General features: G+C 46.2%; 1 protein-coding gene across 3 annotated transcripts in view; it reads right to left on the reverse strand.

Moving 5' to 3' along the window:
• LOC108931535 (fibulin-1-like) overlaps positions 1 to 18,494 on the reverse strand; it is a 28,381-nt gene extending 9,887 nt beyond the window's left edge. For 2 of the 3 annotated variants that reach the window (XM_018747334.2, XM_018747333.2), the window contains exons 1-14: positions 18,313 to 18,494; positions 12,112 to 12,220; positions 9,864 to 9,996; positions 9,595 to 9,745; positions 9,143 to 9,208; positions 8,800 to 8,892; positions 8,162 to 8,299; positions 7,783 to 7,920; positions 7,091 to 7,234; positions 6,867 to 6,992; positions 6,318 to 6,443; positions 4,818 to 4,937; positions 4,026 to 4,157; positions 3,443 to 3,566 (exon numbers count right to left, since the gene is read on the reverse strand). In XM_018747334.2, coding sequence (XP_018602850.2) covers positions 3,443 to 3,566; positions 4,026 to 4,157; positions 4,818 to 4,937; positions 6,318 to 6,443; positions 6,867 to 6,992; positions 7,091 to 7,234; positions 7,783 to 7,920; positions 8,162 to 8,299; positions 8,800 to 8,892; positions 9,143 to 9,208; positions 9,595 to 9,745; positions 9,864 to 9,996; positions 12,112 to 12,220; positions 18,313 to 18,370 — 1,658 coding nt within the window. In that variant the 5' untranslated portion in view covers positions 18,371 to 18,494. Of the gene's footprint in view, positions 1 to 360; positions 1,349 to 3,442; positions 3,567 to 4,025; positions 4,158 to 4,817; positions 4,938 to 6,317; positions 6,444 to 6,866; positions 6,993 to 7,090; positions 7,235 to 7,782; positions 7,921 to 8,161; positions 8,300 to 8,799; positions 8,893 to 9,142; positions 9,209 to 9,594; positions 9,746 to 9,863; positions 9,997 to 12,111; positions 12,221 to 18,312 lie in introns of those variants that run through there. The other variant, XM_018747335.2, reaches the window with a different exon arrangement.
• Between the last annotated feature and the right edge of the window lie 268 nt (positions 18,495 to 18,762).

Genomic DNA, 18,762 nt, shown 5'->3' on the forward strand with positions numbered 1-18,762 from the left:
TAACATTGTAGGTCACTTTGTCAATTAGAATATGGTGAAAAATATGAATATGTGAGGAAAAATACAGCACGGAGCTACCGAATTAAGTAGGTGGATGACAAAAATTACAGGAAGCATCAGTTTTCCAGCATGACTACTAAGCATTGCATCATTTTTGTGATGTACGTGTCCCTGGATCCTGGACTCTTACTTCAGCAGCGGCTAAGGCTCCATGACAACTAAAGACACGGTGTGAAGGCCTGGAGCACAAATCAGTGTTCCTCTTCTCGCATTCCGGAACAGGACCTACCGAGTGAACCTCGCCAGCGTTAATTCAGCTCACAGAATTACACATAGGCTATAATAAATCAGAGCTGCTACTTTTTTCTCAACATTTTTTATTTTGTTTTTAACAAAAAAAAAAAAAAAATTATAAAGAGCTGTGAAGTATTAAAGCATTTGGCTAAACCGATCTAGACCTGCCACCTTAAATCCACCTTAAATCCTATGCATACAAATAAATTAATTCTTAATAGTAAAACAAAGGAAACATTTGTCTATTTCCCTCTACAATATGTTAGAAATATGCACTCGTAATCTTCGTTCGGGAAAAAAAAAAAAATGAGTGAAGGTTTACGCAGAGAATGGAATGTATGTAAATATACATGTAAATAGGAAACTATGTTTTAATGGCATGGTTAAAGGCTGCCTGCCATGAATCACTGCTTGAAACACTGAAGGCGAAAACTGAACATGTACTTGCGTGCGCACACACACACACACACACACACACACACACACACAGCAGAACTAAGGTGAATGTTGTGTGTCACTTATCCTTCACCACAGCGCCACCTAATGGCCAATGTACAATTCAAAATGAAACAAAGCACAGCTGATGGAGTGGGATTGCCTGGAGCAAAATGCATGTCCTTTCCTTTGCAAACATCAGTACCACTAGACAGGGATCGCGAATCTCTTGTGGCGTTTTTAGTACAGGGATAAGCCGAGTGGGGCGTTAGGATCACGGGTGACGAAGACAGAAATTTTGGCCAGGTAGGTGCTGAGGGTCCCGTAGCGCAGGAGCTTCATCTCCACCGTGAGCAGGAAGTCCCCAGGCTCTGTGATTGGCTGCTGCACCTGGACCATGCCCCCAGAGGCCAGCCTCTGGGTGCCAAAGAAGCCCTCCTCATTGCCGCCGATGATGTTGAGCTGGATGTCGTCTCCAGGCACGGCGTTGGAAGGGCCCATGCGGAAGATGTCGGCGGGCGCGGGGATGTGGGTAGGGAAAGTGAGGCTGTAGTGGGTTATTCTCACAGGCAAGGCGAGGCAATCGCTACGGCGATCGCAAGGCAAGCGTTCGCAATGACTGCAAGGAGAACGAGACGGGACGGACAGTGGGACAAACAGAGAGAGAAATGAGAGTTAGGCCAGTTCAGCGCCCGGCATGCAGCGAGATGGTGGGCAAGGGTGGGGTGGGGCAGCAAAGAGGAGAGCTTTTTGTGCGTTTACATCGCCCCAGGACCTCAGCACCCAACTTTCCCAGTGAAAAAGGTCCGCAATGGACAGTGGCGCCCCATCTTTTTCTATGGCGCTCTGACCGCGGTAATATCACGGCTCACATCACCCGGGCGGCTTCTGCTTTTGCCTCCAAACAGCTTCTCCCAGGGTTTACTCACACTCCTCTTACAGCCGCTGGAGCTCAGGAATGCAGCACTACCTGAGCAGCTATGTGTGAGGCTTAAAAACCAAAGGTCCAAAATGTCCATCTGTCCAGCATCCTGACAGGTTCATTCACTCAGTTCTTCTGGGCACCAGACCGGAAGTTATCAAAATCAAGCTCTGGCACGTATAATAGAGCACTCACCTCTTCTGAAAAAATGTGCAGATCCAGACAAGCCCTTCAGAGGGCCCCCCCAATCCCAAACTGAACTGCAAGCTCTTTCGGTGAACGTCATCAAGCAGGACATACCAAGTCAGGCACGAAAGTAGCGGTTGGCCAGGGTTAAGGTCAGGGTTAGGGTTAGTCCTATTTCTAACCCTAACACTGACACCAACACTAACCCTAATGCTAACCCTAACCCTAACCACGTTCCTCCGCAGCCTGGCTCCTGATCTTGAATCTATCCTCTATGTGCTACCCTTTCATCGTTACGATACGTCATCAAGGACTTCGAGGATTAGCTGGTCAGTTGTGAGTGAATGTGTTGCTACACTGAGATGGACTGACATGAGAGATATGAGAGATATAATCCCTCTAGCAGGTCCCGAGTCAACCTCTGGGCCTCGTCCCAGTTGGCCGTGCCTGGTATACCTCCAAAGGGAGGCGCCCAGGGGGCTTCCTTATCAGATGCCCGAACCACCTCAACTGGCTTCTCTCAATGTGGAGGAGTAACGGCTCTACTCCGAGTTCCTCCCGAATGTCCGAACTCCTCACCCTGTCACGGAGAGTGAGTCCCAACACCCTGCGGAGGAAACTCCTTTCGGCCGCTTGTATCCGCGATCTTATTCTTTCGGTCATTACCCAGATATCCTGATCATAGGTGAGGGTAGGGACATAGATTGACCGGTAAATGGAGAGCTTCGCCTTACGGCTCAGCTCGCCCTTTACCACTACAATCCGGTACAGCGACCGCATTACTGCCGCCGCTGCTCCCAGTCTGCGGCCGATCTCACGCTCCGTTCTCCTCTCACTCATGAACAAGACCCCAAGATTCTTAAACTCTTCCACCTGGGGCAAATAACCAGCTGTGACTTTTTTTATTGCACATTGTCCTAAGCAGCCAAGTAAAATAAACTGTGCAATAATAAGGCTCCTCAGCAAGCAACACGTTGCGAGTTTTTGCTCGGCTTGGTTGCCGCTGTGCAGCGACGGAGGCCGCGCTCCATCCCTGGGTTCCTAAGCTAGAAACCTGCAGATACACTGTACAGAAGCAATGGGCCGGGGCAGCTGGGAAAAAATGACAGGCCAGCATACAGGCCCTACAAGAGGGGGGAAGCAGGGCTATGTGACCTGGGCCTCACCTCACAGGGGGGCCTCACCTTAGCCAGACCACCTAAAGATAAAGCTAAAAAACATTACACTGTCATGCATTACACACACACACACATTTTCAGAACCGCTTGTCCCTTACGGGGTCACGGGGAACCGGAGCCTACCCGGCAACACAGGGCGTAAGGCCGGAGGGGGAAGGGGACACACCCAGGACGGGACGCCAGTCCGCCGCAAGGCACCCCAAGCGGGACTTGAACCCCAGACCCACCGGAGAGCAGGACTGCGGTCCAACCCACTGCGCCACCGCACCCCCTCTGTCATGCATTAATTAAAATTAAAATTAGATGCCATTGTTCACATTAAATTATTTTTTATCTCCCTCCAAAACAACGCAGGGGACCTCACAATGTGAAAAGGCCCGGGCCTCATGTGAGCTCCAGGAGGGTCTCCCAGCGCATCTGTACTTACGATTCCCCTGCACGGCGGTAGCTGGGCGGACACTCGAAGGACAAGCAGCGGAACCCGCCCAGCACATTGAAGCAGGTCTCCGTCTGCGAGCAGTTGTGGACCCCGGTGACACACTCGTCGAGGTCTGTCTCAAAGGGACATGGACGATTTAAAGAGTTTTCATGGGAGTCTCCCTGCTGCTGCATGCATCACTGCTGGCACAGAACTGGGTTCAAGTCATCAGTGGTTCAGATGTGCCACTGGCTGTTAAATCTTTGACATAGTAGTCAGCAAAAACAGACTAACACAAAAAAGGAAAAGTGGTTGAAATCCTACTTTTTTTTTTTTTTTTTTTTTTTTTTTTTTTTTATTATTATTATTATTATTATTATTATTATTATTATCCAAAGAAGTGGGGCAGCTGGTAGCACGGTGCTTAGAGCTTCTGCCTTTATAACCAAAGGTTGCAAGTTCAATTTCCACTAGCAACTGGTGCTGCCTTGAGCAAAGTACTTACCCTAAATTACTTAGCTGGATAAATGGGTAAATAATTGTAAGCAGTTTAACATCGTAAGTCGCTAAATATAGGTGTGCAACCTCTCACCCTGGCAGCTGCGGCCGTTGGAGGCTAGGGTGTACCCCTCAGGGGGGCAGCTGCAGTGGAAGCTCCCTGGGGTGTTGTTGCAGTGGTACGAGCAGATGTGACCTCCAACTGGGAGGGAACACTCATCGATGTCTATGAGCAAGAAGGAGATACAAGCACACAGTGGGACGTCTGTAAAATTCACCACCTCGCTCATGAAGCTGTTAAGTGACCAAACTTATGGCACAAGGGCTGTCCGTTCTTAACTCTCTTTATCTCATGTGCACTTAAGCAAGTCAGTTGACATGCAGCGACCTTGACCCTAAAGCGATCCAAATGCCCAGTTAATCCAGCTGGAGCATGATCTCCTGGTAAGGTAAGAACATAGTGCTGGGCTCAGGTGGTGGTGAATCCCAGTTCTTCGGAAGCAGAAATGATGAGACGCAAAGACTTGGGTTCAAGAGGTTTATCGTGCTTCTTCCCATCTACTACCTTTCCACTGTAAATCACACCAGTCTCGTACACAACAGCCATGGAAGGATATTAATATTACTCCTTCTCGTTGGCCCAGTGTGGCCATGGTGACATTGCAGACACTGATCCAACCCTTCAGCAGTTCCCACCTGTTCTGAATATCAATTTGCTCACCCTCCTATGGGACAGTGCTGCTCATAACTGCCACAGGAAGGATATAGGAGAAGGAATATAAGGAAAGGTTCACAGGACGATTGTGTCATGGCACAGTCCTGGGTTTGTTTGGTCCCTACACACAGTAAGCTCCCTTTTTTTGCAGTTTACATACGTGTCCCTTACCTTCACACGTGATCCCATCTATGTCGCTGAGCTGGAAGCCACGGCGACAGTAGCACTGATAGGAACCGTAGACGTTGGCACACTCTTGGTTGCAGGGGTTACTCTCACACTCATTCACATCTGTGCAACATTTAAAAAAAAAAAAAAGCCTGTGTATCAGACACCTCTTGTTTTATTCCATGCTCCCTCAGGGACATGCAAAAAAAATGTCATTGTGTTTATGCTTATGTGAAATTTGAACACAATATTTCAAAACAACCATCTGAATTCTCTCCCGTCTGCACTTCTCTGATCAGTCCTCATGCTTCTTGACCTGTCTATCATGCCTTCAGAATAGCTGAATACTGTCTTCTCTACTCACTTTAGGATTTCAGCATCGCCCGCAAGGTGCTGGGTTGGCAGAAGTTGTACCTCTCCCACTCGTCTTTTTCTGTCTCCTCTCTTCATGTCCTCTCTACAGGTGTGCCTCAGGGATCAGTGCTGGGACCTCTTATGTTCTCTCTTAACATTTGCTCCTTGGATCCTTCCATCACCTTTCCCAGCCTCTGCTATCAGCTTTAGGCAGATGATTGTGCCTAAACACCTCACTTCCTTCTTTCAACTTTCTGGTCTCAAAACCAAACATGGTCTGTGATATGTCTTTCTGTATGTCTGACTATTGCTTTTTCTCTCCAAAATCTGACATCCTCTATCTAGCTTCTATAAATCCTCCAAATTATCTAAATTATCTGCAACACCTGACTGGTGTGGCCCAGGCACGACTGTGCTATTGAAATAGGTCATCGGAGGACTGGAGCATTTGCACTACACAGCTCGCATTGGTATGGAAACAAATCCTGCACAACACTCCCGATTTATGCTTTGTTTACTTGTTTGTTTGCACTGTTTTTACCTTTGAATGAAAAATAAAAATGATATAAATACAAGATCTCCAGGGGGTGTGGTGGTGCAGCGGGTTTGGCCAGGTCCTGCTCTCCAGTGGGTCTGGGGTTCGAGTCCTGCTTGGGGTGCCTTGTGATGGACTGGTGTCCCATCCTGGGTGTGTTCCCTCCCCCTCCAGCCTTACGCTCTGTGTTGCCGGGTTAGGCTCCGGCTTGCCGTGACCCAACTCAGGACAAGCGGTTTCAGACAGTGTGTATGTAAAAGACCTCCTTATGTCCACCCCATACTTCCTCTTGCCTGGTCACTCTCATGAACCAATGTCCCACAAACTTCTTTTGGCAGGAAGACACTAACGAACTTTCTTTTGTTAACTGATTGTGTTTAAACCAGTTCTAGGAGATGAGTCTGTATCATCTGCAACACAGCATTACATCCTGGATTATCATCATCTCGATATTTACCTTGTGAGCACCTTTACTTTGCATTAATGTTATATTTTCAGCATCCTTAGACTAAGGTGTCAACTGTCTTGGAACAACAGCACAGAAAAAAGGAAACTCCAGAAACACTTAGTCATAGATAAAGGAACTAGTGATGCACACGTAGAGTAAATCTTACCGTCACAGCTCCTCCCATCAGTGGCCAGTTTGAATCCCATGGCGCAGCTGCACTGATAAGATCCTTCTACGTTTTCACATTTGTGTGCACAAAGGCGTCCGGGGTAATGCCTGCACTCATTGATGTCTAAAATATATTAAACAAATTTAAAAAAAAAAAAAAACATTAGCGACTGTAACAGCATTCATGTTTTAAAAGTTATGACAACTGAATATTCATTTTTATGTTTTTAAAACTGCTTTCCAAAATAATAGAATTATAGAATCTGCTTATTTACGTTGTGATATGGATTTTGCCGTTAAGATTTAACGATTGCTATGATTTGTTAAAATATTATCCCGCTCTGTCTGGTGGCAGCAGTGCCAACCACCCCTTTGTCGAACCCCGCATTCGCTTATTTTGCAAGAAGGTCAAGATTAACAAGAACGTTTTAGGATTTCTCGTCCATGAGAAATGCTCTGTGATTACGAGACTCAATTTTTTAACATCAGTCAAAGCCTTGGTTAAAAACATGAAACCTACAGGGAGACAGACGGTAAACAGGCCCACCTTCACACGTCCGGCTGATACTGTTGAAGATGTATCCTGTCCGGCACTCGCAGCGAAATGAGCCGATCGTGTTGACGCAGCCGTGCCCGGCGCAGACCCCATCCGTCCCCAAGCACTCGTCCACATCTGCAAACCAGGGAAATGTCAGTGGAGAGAGAGATATTTGTATTTCAAGCTGAGTTGAGAACGGCATATGTGTGGGGGACAGGTGGCGAGGTCCATACCCACGCAGCGAGTGCCCTCCTCATTCAGGTGGTAGCCCCGCCCACAGCTCGGGGAGTTCCTCTGGCAGATGTAAGAACCCACTGTGTTTATACAGAGCTGGCCTGCAGGACATGCCCCCGTGTGGCTCAGGCACTCATTGATATCTGGGACGGAAGACAGATTGGGGGTGGTTACACACACTCAGGGAAGCAGAAGGCAAGCCAGAACCAACTGACCAGAACCGCCAAAAAAAATATATATAAAACATACAATTATAAAATTAAAAAAATACAAAGACATAGTGGGGGCGTGGTGGCGCAGTGGGTTGGACCAGGTCCTGCTCTCTGGTGGGTCTGGGGTTCGAGTCCCGCTTGGGGTGCCTTGTGATGGACTGGTATCCCGTCCTGGGTGTGTCCCCGACCCCTCCCCCTCCAGTCTTGCGCCCTGTGTTGCTGGGTTAGGCTCTGGCTCCCCGCGATCCCGTGCGGGGGGGCAAGTGGTTCAGACAAAGACATAGTGATGTGGGACCTGTTTTCCATCCCTGCGTTGCCATATATTTCCTTAGCTTCACATCAGCATGGCGGTAAAGATAGAGACTTGCAATTTGCAAACTGCTGGGTCAACATTCAAATTCAAGTAGAGGCTCTGCTGTTGTACCCTAGAGCCGTGTTCAAAACCACATTTTAATCCTTTCATGGTGTGTTTGGCTCACCGATGCAGCTGCCCAGAGCATCCTCAATGAAACCCGGTCCACACTGCCGGCCAGGCTGACACTGGAAGGACCCCGGTGTGTTCTGGCACACAAACTCTAGGCCGCAGTTGTGGGCTCCAGTCTCACACTCGTCAATGTCTGCCAAAGGTAGGAAATAATCAAGCCATTGGTTTCAGGCATTGCACATTTTCTGCGTTTTGGTTAGGGTTAGGGTAAGGATTCGAGTCAAGGTTAGGGTTAGGGCTGTGCGGTATAATAAAGTGTTAATGCCTTTGATAAACGAACCTCTCAAGAGACAGAAAAGAGTTCCTATGCTGAGTTTATCCTCCAGAGGCCACTCTCATTCATCCAAGGGAAGTGTCGGGACGCCGTCGCTCACCTTTGCAGGTGTTGCTGTCCGTCAGCTCATAGCCGCTGCCACAGCTGATCTCACGTTGGCACCTGTAAGCGCCTGCGGTGTTGATGCACCGCTCGCCCAGTTGGCAGTCGTGAGAGCCCAGGAGGCATTCGTTAATGTCTGGATGGAGATATGGACGGGACTCTCAGATCTTATGGACGCACAGGTAATCTGACAGCTAAAATGTTGCACACCAGCAGAGACTTCTGGGAAATGTCAGTTCTGCACAGCCTTCCCCACTAACTCAGCAAGAGTGTAGTTCTCCAGATATGAGACAAATAACACTGTGCCAAAAGGGCATGGAGCAACCAATCAGAAAAGAGAGGAACACTGCCAAAAAAGTTCCTGTTAATGTCTGGGGGTCCCAAGTGCTGTGTCCTTGAGAAAGATTCTTTTTCATAAATTCATATTAAATAATATAAAAGTATATGGATACTTAGGATACATTTAAAACTAGGTCTAGGCCTCGTTTCCTGCTGTATAGCCTTGGATACCTAAAAAAATGATTTATAGAAACAAATATTAGCTTAAAGAGTCTGCTAAGCAGCTAAAAGTAATATTTGAAATAATAATCCCCAGGAAGTAACCTTGCTCTGTGGCCTCCTCATTAGAAAACTCACCTTCGCAGTTGCGGCCATCTGGCTTGAGTTTGTACCCTGTGAAGCAGGCACAGGTGCCGTTGCCAAGGCAATGATGCGAGCACTGTCCCCCACCTGCCAAACACAGCACACACTGTCCAGGCTGCTGTGCGTCAGCCACAGCACACACATGAGCCGTGCCAACCTCTGCCTCAAATCTAAAGACAACATTCCTCACTAGAGTCAACGTTTGGAAATAATTGTAAGTGACTGCAAATAAAATCCTGGAGTTGAAATGCTTAACATCACTGGGTAAACTGAGTAGCTGCAGAAAGAGATTTTATTCATCTGGTGTCGCGGTGCCCTGAGCCACACGTCTTCATACCTCTGCACTTGTCATTTAGGGAGGGGTCATCCAGGTCATTGAACTGCTTGTCCTCTTTGGCCTGGGCTGCAGGGGAATAGATTGCCAGAGTGTCACAAAACTTCAGGTGCCATCCTCACTCACCTCTGCACTTGGGTACCTTCATGCTACTTTGGCCTCTATCACATCTTTTACTAATCGGCTGTGTCAGAGGGTGTCAGCACTGGCCATCTGTAGGAACTAAACAGCACCCGACTCACTGGATCCCACCCAATTCAACCTGACTGCATATCCTGGACAGCTACGCATGACCCATGGTTGACCTGAGACAACAGACTCATCATCAGCAAACACAATAAAGCACTTGCAAAAGTAACACAAAATACTGCCAGCATGTGAACCAAGGTATAAACGAATGTCAAATAAGGGATCGGCCGTGCAAAGTGCCCCTGTGTGGCCTGTAGCCAGGGTACCTTGTGTGTTGTTTGCATCTCCCTCAGGCAGACCTTCCAAGCAGCACGTCTGGAAGACCTGGCCGCACTGATAGGCTACGGAGAGGTCCAGGTCGCAGCTCAGACCCTGCTCCATTGCCGCTCGGCCCAGCAGGCAACAGTGACAACAAGTCTGCGGAAGAAACGACTGGTGATGTCAGCAGCCCCAACAGTAACTCTAAACATCTCGAAAGAAGGCTTGGTGAAGTCGACAGTGGTTTTGATGACTATGAATCTTTGACCACCCCTACCTTGGCAGTCTTGGGCTCACAGATGCTTCCAGAGAAGAGCATATCGCACGCCCTCTGCTCTCTGGCTACAGCAACACCCTGGTTGCAGGACGCATTCTCCATAACGGCCAAGCAGCACTGCTCCTGGGCCACCCTGTCGGGGAGGGGAGAGAGTGGAGGAGTCAAGAGCAGTGCGGAACCACAAAGGCCTACGCAGTCAAAAATATCATTGGAAACCCCCAATCTTGGATCGAACCTTGTATAAGATTGTACTAGTGGCAGAACCAGAATTCCAGAGCAAGGAACCATCCTGACTGTCTCATTTCAGGGGGAATTTTCTTTTGTATGACAACTAGACAGGCAAGGCCTCTCCTGGCTTGGCTGACTACAAAGTGCTATATGATGGATTATGGGGTCCTTTCTAATTGCTACCACTACAGTCTCTACCCTCTTCAATTCTGGTCCCACACTGTAATTGGCGCATGACAGATTACTGACTCCACACCATAGTCATCGTCCTGCTTACCACCGACTGCCACCTGGAAACGACACACCTAAGTACATAGGAAGACATGGAATGCAGCAAAGACAAATCAGAGCATGACAAATCCACCCTTATAGAAAGTCAGACCAAAAGAGCAGATAATCAGTGCTCAACAGTCTTTAAAGAGATGTTCCAGAGATACAGCGTGTCAAGTTTTTCATTTAGTCAAGCGCCGTAGCAAAGCATATCTTGTGGTGTGACGGTCAAGGCCGACTGTTCAATAAATGTAATGGTTCCCCATCTACACCAACGTCACTCCAAGCTGGTCTGGAACTCGTCTTGCGTCCAACCAGAACTATAGTGCCTTTTTGCATAAGGCTGTTATTGGTGAACCCTAAAAATGCACAGTATTACATATTGTCCAAAATCTCCTTCTCGTGACCAATATCTGCCCATAACAGCCAGGCATAGAAATCTTCATGCCTTCTAGGGACAACGACACGATCGTGTTTGCCTTTTCTCTTTTGGTCATTTTTATAGGCTTGGAATAGTATCTGCTTTCCTGCTGTTCCTTGCATTGGCCATGTTTTATTATGGGTTCACTTCCTAAGAATTCAGGGGACTTCGCAGCAAGACCCCACACCCAACCGCCAACACACTCACACACACACAATCTCATGGCCACCATAAAAATAACCAGCCCAACCCTAAATGTGCTTATTACTTCTTTATACTGTAAACCTCAACCATATAAGAGAATTAACGTAATGTAACATAAATGTTTATAAGGTAAACGTGAATGTAATGTAACGTAAATGTTTATATGTATCTCAAAAAAAACTACTTGGAAGGTGATTAGGAATCAGCAATATTCTGGTACAGTTTTATGCAGCTACTTTTGTGATGAACGTCATTGCATATGGTGAAGGAAACTAACTGTACTTAAGAATCACATGCCTGCAACTATGTCTCTTTCTCCTAATGTAATGCACAAATTGTATTCTCTGAGATGTACGTCGCTTTGGAGAAAGGCATCTGCTAAATGAATAAATGTAAATGTAATTAGAAATAGCGGTGAAATAATAATACCGTAATCATAGCGTGGTATCTTGAGTTATGATTGCTAGTAAATTTACAAAGAAAGGGGAGACAGTGTAATAAAGAACTCCTTTTTAGCCCACAGCCTCTTGCAGAGCCCTTGCTAGAGTTATTAAATTTTATAATCTCTGTTTCATCTGGAGGGGGGCGTGATGGGTTGGACCACGGTCCTGCTCTCCGGTGGGTCTGGGGTTCGAGTACCACTTGGGGTGCCTTGCGACGGACTGGCGTCCCGTCCTGGGTGTGTCCCCTCCCCCTCCGGCCTTACGCCCTGTGTTGCCGGGTTAGGCTCCGGTTCCCCACGTCCCTGTATGGGACAAGCGGTTCTGAAAATATGTGTGTGTGTGTGTTTCATCTGGTACCATTTAGAAATGTCCACAATAGAATTCCAACCTGTCCTGCTAGATGTCCTCCCACACACTTGCAGCAGGTCCTGAAAGCAATATTTTATGTAGGACTGAAGAGAAACATTATGAAGAGCTGTACTCGGGCTGTTCCAGTACACAATTTACCACACTGGTAGCGCCAGCGGAAGGAGACGTTACAGAACCTTTTCAGCCGGGGAGACTCCAGGGTTCATTGAGAGAAACTGTGTGATGTTCTTTCCTGTCTTTGGTGAACTTTACCACATGAAAAACCAGCCGTTAAACAGAGCAGGCAAATAAGACCCCCTCGAAAGACACCCACCTGCAGGTGCTGAACTCAGAAATGAGTGGCAGGGCTGCGCAGTCCTGCCCCTGAAGGCCTCGCTCCTTGCCATCCCTGCAGCACTCCTCCAGTGATGTCTGCTCTGCCTCTGTACACAGACATCATACAACACACACACACCGCAAATCGTCACACACACACACACATCGTACATCATCACACACTCTGTAAATCGCCATACATGCATTGCATATCGTACATCTTGCATCACCATAACACATCATATGTCAGCATATGCACATCATTATACACATATTTTACATGTCATTGTACATACATCACATGCACATTAAACACACGTATATCACACATCATTTTAACAAATGTGCTGGTTTGTGGGACAAAAGAACTCTGACTCATGTCCTCTGGATTGAATGTTCTTTATTGTACAACTCTTACACTGGGCAAAGGGTCTGGGAGAAACAAATCAGAACTGGTCCTTCTCTGTCTCCATTGTCAAGCAGGAGCTTACATAGGGGAGTCATGGCAACTGGGTGTTTGTTAATGCTAACTAGGTGAATGTACTAGGGTGGCATGGTTACATTTATATTTACATTTATTCATTTAGCAGACACTTTTCTTCAAAGCGACGTACATCTCAGAGAAAATACAATGTGTGCATTACATCAGTTGAAAGAGATCTAGTTGCAGATGTATGATTCTTAAGTACAGTTAGTTCGTTTCCTTCACCATATGCATCGACATACATCACATAAGCAGCTGGATAAAACTTTACCAGAATATCGACGATTCCTATCCACCTTCCTAGTAGTTTTTTTTTGAGACACATATAAACATTTATGTTACACTGCAAGAGTAGCTGTGTAAAAGATTGATCCGAGCATTATCATGAACATTTATACCTTACATGAACCTAAGAGATCATGGACGAAGTGAGTTCAGAAGAGATGAGTTTTAAGACCCTTTTTAAATGTGGACAAAGATTCAGCAGCTCTGAGTGAGAGGGGGAGGTCGTTCCACCACAACGGAGCCAGGACCGAGAGCCTCCGTGCTTTACCTTTCGTGCGTGGGACCACCAAGCAGGCAGATGTGGAAGAGCGTTGCAGTCTGGTTGGGGTGTAGTGGTTGGTCAAGTCTTGTAAATAACTGGGAGCAGTTCTATTGATGTATTTGTAGGCCATAACCAGAGTCTTAAATTACCAGCATGGTAAGCATGTGTTGGTGGTGTGTGTGTGTGTGAGTGATGTTCCATATATGGTAACAGAAATGTTTTTGCGTCATTCGATATGTGTGCTTGTATACTGTATATGTCTGGGTGATTTGTCTTCACACGTAGTGGAATCATACATGTACATCACATAACATCACATTTGGGGATTTCACCCAAACACTCCCTCGCCTAAAAATGTTCCCACAAACTTATAAAAATCCGTGCAGACACAAACAGAGTCAGATTTGTGTAGTGATTCATATCCGCCTCTGCAGCGACAGGAGGGAACTGGGGAGTTTGATACAGTCGGTTATTGTGCGCCTAACAGATGGATATTCCCAGGCTGAGATTCACAAAGCAGCAGGCACCACATGGCGCATCTCCCATAGCTGGGATCTCAAAACCCCCAACAAACCTTGATAGAGGCGTATCACTGCACTGCTTCTCTACCCTGAAAGAACCATATGTACCTGGCAGACTGAGACATCATAAAATATACATTATAAAATAATAACAAACACTTATGTGTATATCTATGTGTATGTATGCTGTGTACACTGTATCTCTATGTGTATTTTGTGCATGAATGCGCAACTTTGTATATGCAGTGTGTGTCTGTGTATGCAGGGGGTGCGGTGACGCAGCAGGTTTGACTGGGTCCCACTCTCTGGTGGGTCTTGGGTTCGAGTCCTGCATGGGGTGACTTGCTGTGGACTGGCGTCCCGTCCTGGGTGTGTCCCATCCTCTCCCCCTCCAGCCTTGTGCCCTGTGTTACCAGGTTAGGCTCCAGTTTGCTGCAACCCCTGCCTGGGACAAGCAGTTTCAGACAGTGTGTGTGTGTGTGTGTGTGTGTGTGTGTGTGTGTGTGTGTGTGTGTGTGTGTGTGTGTGTGTGTGTGTGTGTGTGTGTGTGTTTGAATGCCGTGACTCACAGCCTCAAAGGCAGAGCCACTATCACAGTAGACCATCTCTGGAACCCAAACAGGGTGGAGGACATTGAGGATTCAGGAGCCAACGCCCAGTCCGGACTGGCATGAGTAACACAACGATGGCGATCACACTTCGCTGTCAGATGGAACTTGCTTAAAAAGAATTTCAGTTTTTCGGCTAATTCTTTGCCGTGTTTTCCACTTAAAATGTCATTTTCTCAAAGATTAGAATGCATGCAGTGTAGCTCGGGGAATCAGTTATAAATATGCCAATAATGCAGAAGACCCCTGTAGTTTTATGCCTTCATAAACATCAGCTGACAAAAGCACATAGTTTTACCAGCTTTCACACAAAATAATTCTTTGGGACTTAAAAAGTGCTTAACTATAACGGAATGTACTTTGTGAAGGATTACTGGCAATTTGCTAGTCCATCTGAGGACACAAATTATAGAACCCCGCTTGCTCCCATAATTAATTTTCTTTGTTGAAAGCAAAATTGTCATGAAATTAATTGACTGTATGGCCCAGTTCTACTGGAATTTGCTGACATGCACCATTACAGTATACTTATTTGAAACAAAGTATAATATGAATACAAAAACTAAAAGTCTGAAATAAATACTTTTAAAATTTAAAACAGGTGTAAATTAAAGAAAAAAAACATTGTACTTAAAACTTATAAGTAGGTATGGTCATAAAAGTCTAAAGCATATTCTTTATCCACAAAGGTTTGAACTCCAAAAACATTAAATGTCAGATAGCCTGGGACATTTATTGCTTGGACAGTGTTATTAGATCAAAAGCATACAGATGTTTGTAAAATACTACATTGAAAAGGTTTATTTAAATTTTGTGAAAACTAAAAACTACCAATAATGGACTATTGCATCATCCATAATATTGATGTAGCATGATGTGATGGAGCAGCAGGTAGTGAGGGCCTGGGCTGTGGGTTAGGAGACAGGTTCAAATACAGCTCAGCCTGTGGAATTTGCATATTTTCCCCATGTTTGCTCAGGCTTCCCCCAGGTGCTCTGGTTTCCTCTCACAGTCCAAAGACTTGTGTTTTGGGTGGATTAGTAACTTCAAATTGCCCTTAGTGTGTTGGTGTGTGTGTGTGTGATTGTCTTGTGATGGACTGGCGTCCTGTCCAGGGCATACCCTTCTTTGCACCCTATGTTTCCATGATAGGTTCCTGACTACTAAGACCCTGCAGTGGACAATTATTTGTTGGTAACAAATAATACCAGATCAACTTATTGGTTATCATGAGCAAACAATCCACCTACAGTATCTTTGGATGCTGCTCTTAGTTTGTTACTGATTAGTGGCTGTAATTCTGCAAACTCTGTGAGCAATGTCCATCCTCAACAATGGGTCCAATCACCATGTTTACTCTGGCTTGTATGCTGTATCAAATGTTAAACAGTCTTCTTCTATAGCATTGAGTCTAAGCAGAGATCAAAGTGTCCAGATGGTGTTATCTGTATTGTGTCTCTGAGATCTACCAACACGTTGAAGCACAACTGCCAGCAGGTTGAACAATAACCTCTTTTTCTTCCACGGCTTCTTTTACATCATTACTCATAACGGTGGAGCTCAGCTGCTGAGAAAAGGATCCACTGAGATTCCGGGGACTTGAGGTGAAGCAGTTTATTTCTAAGGACAAGGTGTAAATCGGGCTCTGGCCTTGGACTCAATGGTAGGACTTTCAAAAAGGAAACAGAAGGATCTTTACACAGCGACTTGCAAAAAGTGAAAAAGCGAGAAGCTGAAACTTGAGAGCGAAAAGCTGAGAACATACTGCTTTAAAAAGAAAAGCAACGTAATACGGGAATGTAAATGTTAACAAGAGAGAAGGAGTCCATGTCTGACACAGGGAGTTGTACTTAGAAGAGCTCAGACTTGGATTCCCTGTAGACTACCAAGTCTCCTGCATGATCATGTCTGAACCACTAGTCCAGAAATAACAAACAAGCCCTCCATCAGAACTTGAGTGGAGACAATGGTAGTGGTGATGATGATGGCTTCAGCCTGGAGGAACAAAGTCTTTGTGCTATGCTGCAATAGGAAATAAAATCCTGGGCACTAAGAAAAGCAGGACTTTTAATAAATTGAGCTTTACAAGCCTTTAAAAGCACAGCCCCCCAGTTCTGAAGTAACTCCTTTTGGACAGATTTTTTTGACTGAAATCACAGAAGAGAAGCCTATAAATAAAGCACGGGGGGGGGGGGGGAATTGAGGTAGGGGGCTAAGGGTGAATAAAAAACTAAAGATGGCATAAATGCTGCAATTTTAATTTCACAGGAATGGCAGAAAAAGGCACAACTCCTGCGCCGGTCCTGTTACTTTGGCAGCTTCCATGTTTTGTTCAGAATTTAGTCTACGCCATTATCACAGAATGCCTGCCAAAATACCACAGAGCTCCAGGGTTTTCAGGGAAAAGAGAAAAGGGGGGAAAAGAGCAGGCAGACCCCTGAAATTTAATATGCAGGAGCCAGTGCAAAGGAAAACTCTGTGCTTTTCTCTCCAAATGAAATGAAATTAAATTAAATTAAAAAGGTTACACTTTGACAGACATTCTGAAGATCTCGGTGAACTCTTTCCATTATGGTCAAAGACAGTCAGTGGAGTCTAAAGTGGATTAGACCAGTTTAGGTGAATAGAGGTCAACCCTAATCTCACACACACACACTGTCTGAAACCGCTTGTCACGAGAGAGGTCGCGGCTAGCCGGAGCCTAACCCGTCAACCCAGGGTGCAAGGTTGGAGGGGGAGGGGACACACCCAGGACGGGACGCCAGTCCATCGCAAGGCACCCCAAGCGGGACTCGAACCCCAGACCCATCGGAGAGCAGGGCCCGGCCAAACCCGCTGCACCCCCAACACTAATCTAAAAAGTCAATTTTAACAACCGGACAGACTGACACAGCACTGTGACTGAGGAATCTGGTTTTAAAAAAGGTGTATGCCTACTCAGCTCCTCCCACCGTTCAAAGCACATGAAGGTAGGCACCTCGCTGAAGAAGCCGGTTGAAACCTGTCGATCAGCTTATTCTACACCAGAAACCATGAGCTGGAGCGCCGAGTTCCAGGAATGAGATGTCTCTCGCTGGCTTGACAACCACGTTCATCCTCACAGTGGTCCCAGTATGGCTCACACAGAGTGTGTGCTCAGCGAGGTCAGCGGCACACGGAGGGCTTTGGCTGATCGTGTGCAGATTTACACCAAGACTGCGCAAGACATCCTCAGCATTGCGTAACGCAGGGTGGACAACTACGCTAAGTCTCTGCTTACACTTTCAAGTGTTCTAGGGCCTGTATCTACAAGAGAACATCTACATACACTTTAAGAAGACCACTCATCACCCAGAAACAATTTTGCTAAATGATTCATACACTAAGATCTGCAGCAATGCCATAATTCACTTGAACTCTTGACCTCAATCTGCATTTTGTAAACTATGCCCCAAAACCTAATGAATGGATACTGAAGGAACACTTCATCTGATTTATTATTGTAGCCAAATGTGTGTGATCTCTCAGCCCACTGTTTAATTTATAAGAACATCAATTTATTTTATCGTTTTGTTTATCGAGGGTAACTCCCAAAGTGATGACACTGTTTTTTTTCTCTTTTTTTTTTTAATGAGAAAAAATGTTTCCTCAAGCGTCAAACTAAAGCGGTAGAGTAAAAAGCAACATGCCTACAACAAAGGAGTTCAACTCCCAGAGGAATGTATTACATCAAGGTAAATCATTATTAAACATGTTCAGTTTTCACTTTTAGGGACTACGAGGATTTTTTTTTTTTGTAAAAACAAACCAAGCGCCGCAGTGATGATGTCGTTTTTTATGAAGGAATAAATATGAACGCAACTTTCCTGCCATGTCATGTCACGCGTTTCAGAAACACCCCCCGCGAAGAGTAACTTATTTCTCTTCGCAGCGATTCATTCTCCCCCCAAAAAGCGGGACGCGGATCGATCGGTCACATAACGGTCCCGCGGCGAGCCGCGAGCGCGCGGATCGCGTGGCAAAGTTATTAGTACGCGTCTGTTTCGCGGAGTTTTCTTACCTTGTCCGTGGAGGACACCGCACACGGACAAGAGGATCACGATCATCCAGGGCTCCATCGCAAACGCGGCGCGCCGTCAGATGAGCGACAACAACTTGACGCGAGTATTTTCGAGGAGCGGATCCCGCGGAAGGAGAGACACGGTGCGGGGGTGTGACCGCCCAATGACTGTCCTGGAAACGGGCTCGCGGACTCTTTCACTTCGGGGGGCGTGCGTTACGGTGGAGGGGGGGGGGGGGGGTTGCGTACTCTCTTGAGGGTGGCGTTCGTCTTTAAACAAATCCAGTTTAAAGTGCGCATTTTATTAATTGTAAGCAAACAATTACCAAGCACTTTCAATCTTTCTCCAAACTAACTAAGCGACCGATTATATTTGATCATCATTTTTACCCATTTATTCAGCAGGGCGCGCTTACTGAGCATTGTGGGTAAAAACCATGATCGAGGGTG

This window comes from Scleropages formosus, chromosome 2 (assembly GCF_900964775.1).
Source record: "Scleropages formosus chromosome 2, fSclFor1.1, whole genome shotgun sequence".
In the NCBI taxonomy this organism is placed as follows: Eukaryota; Metazoa; Chordata; class Actinopteri; order Osteoglossiformes; family Osteoglossidae; genus Scleropages; species Scleropages formosus.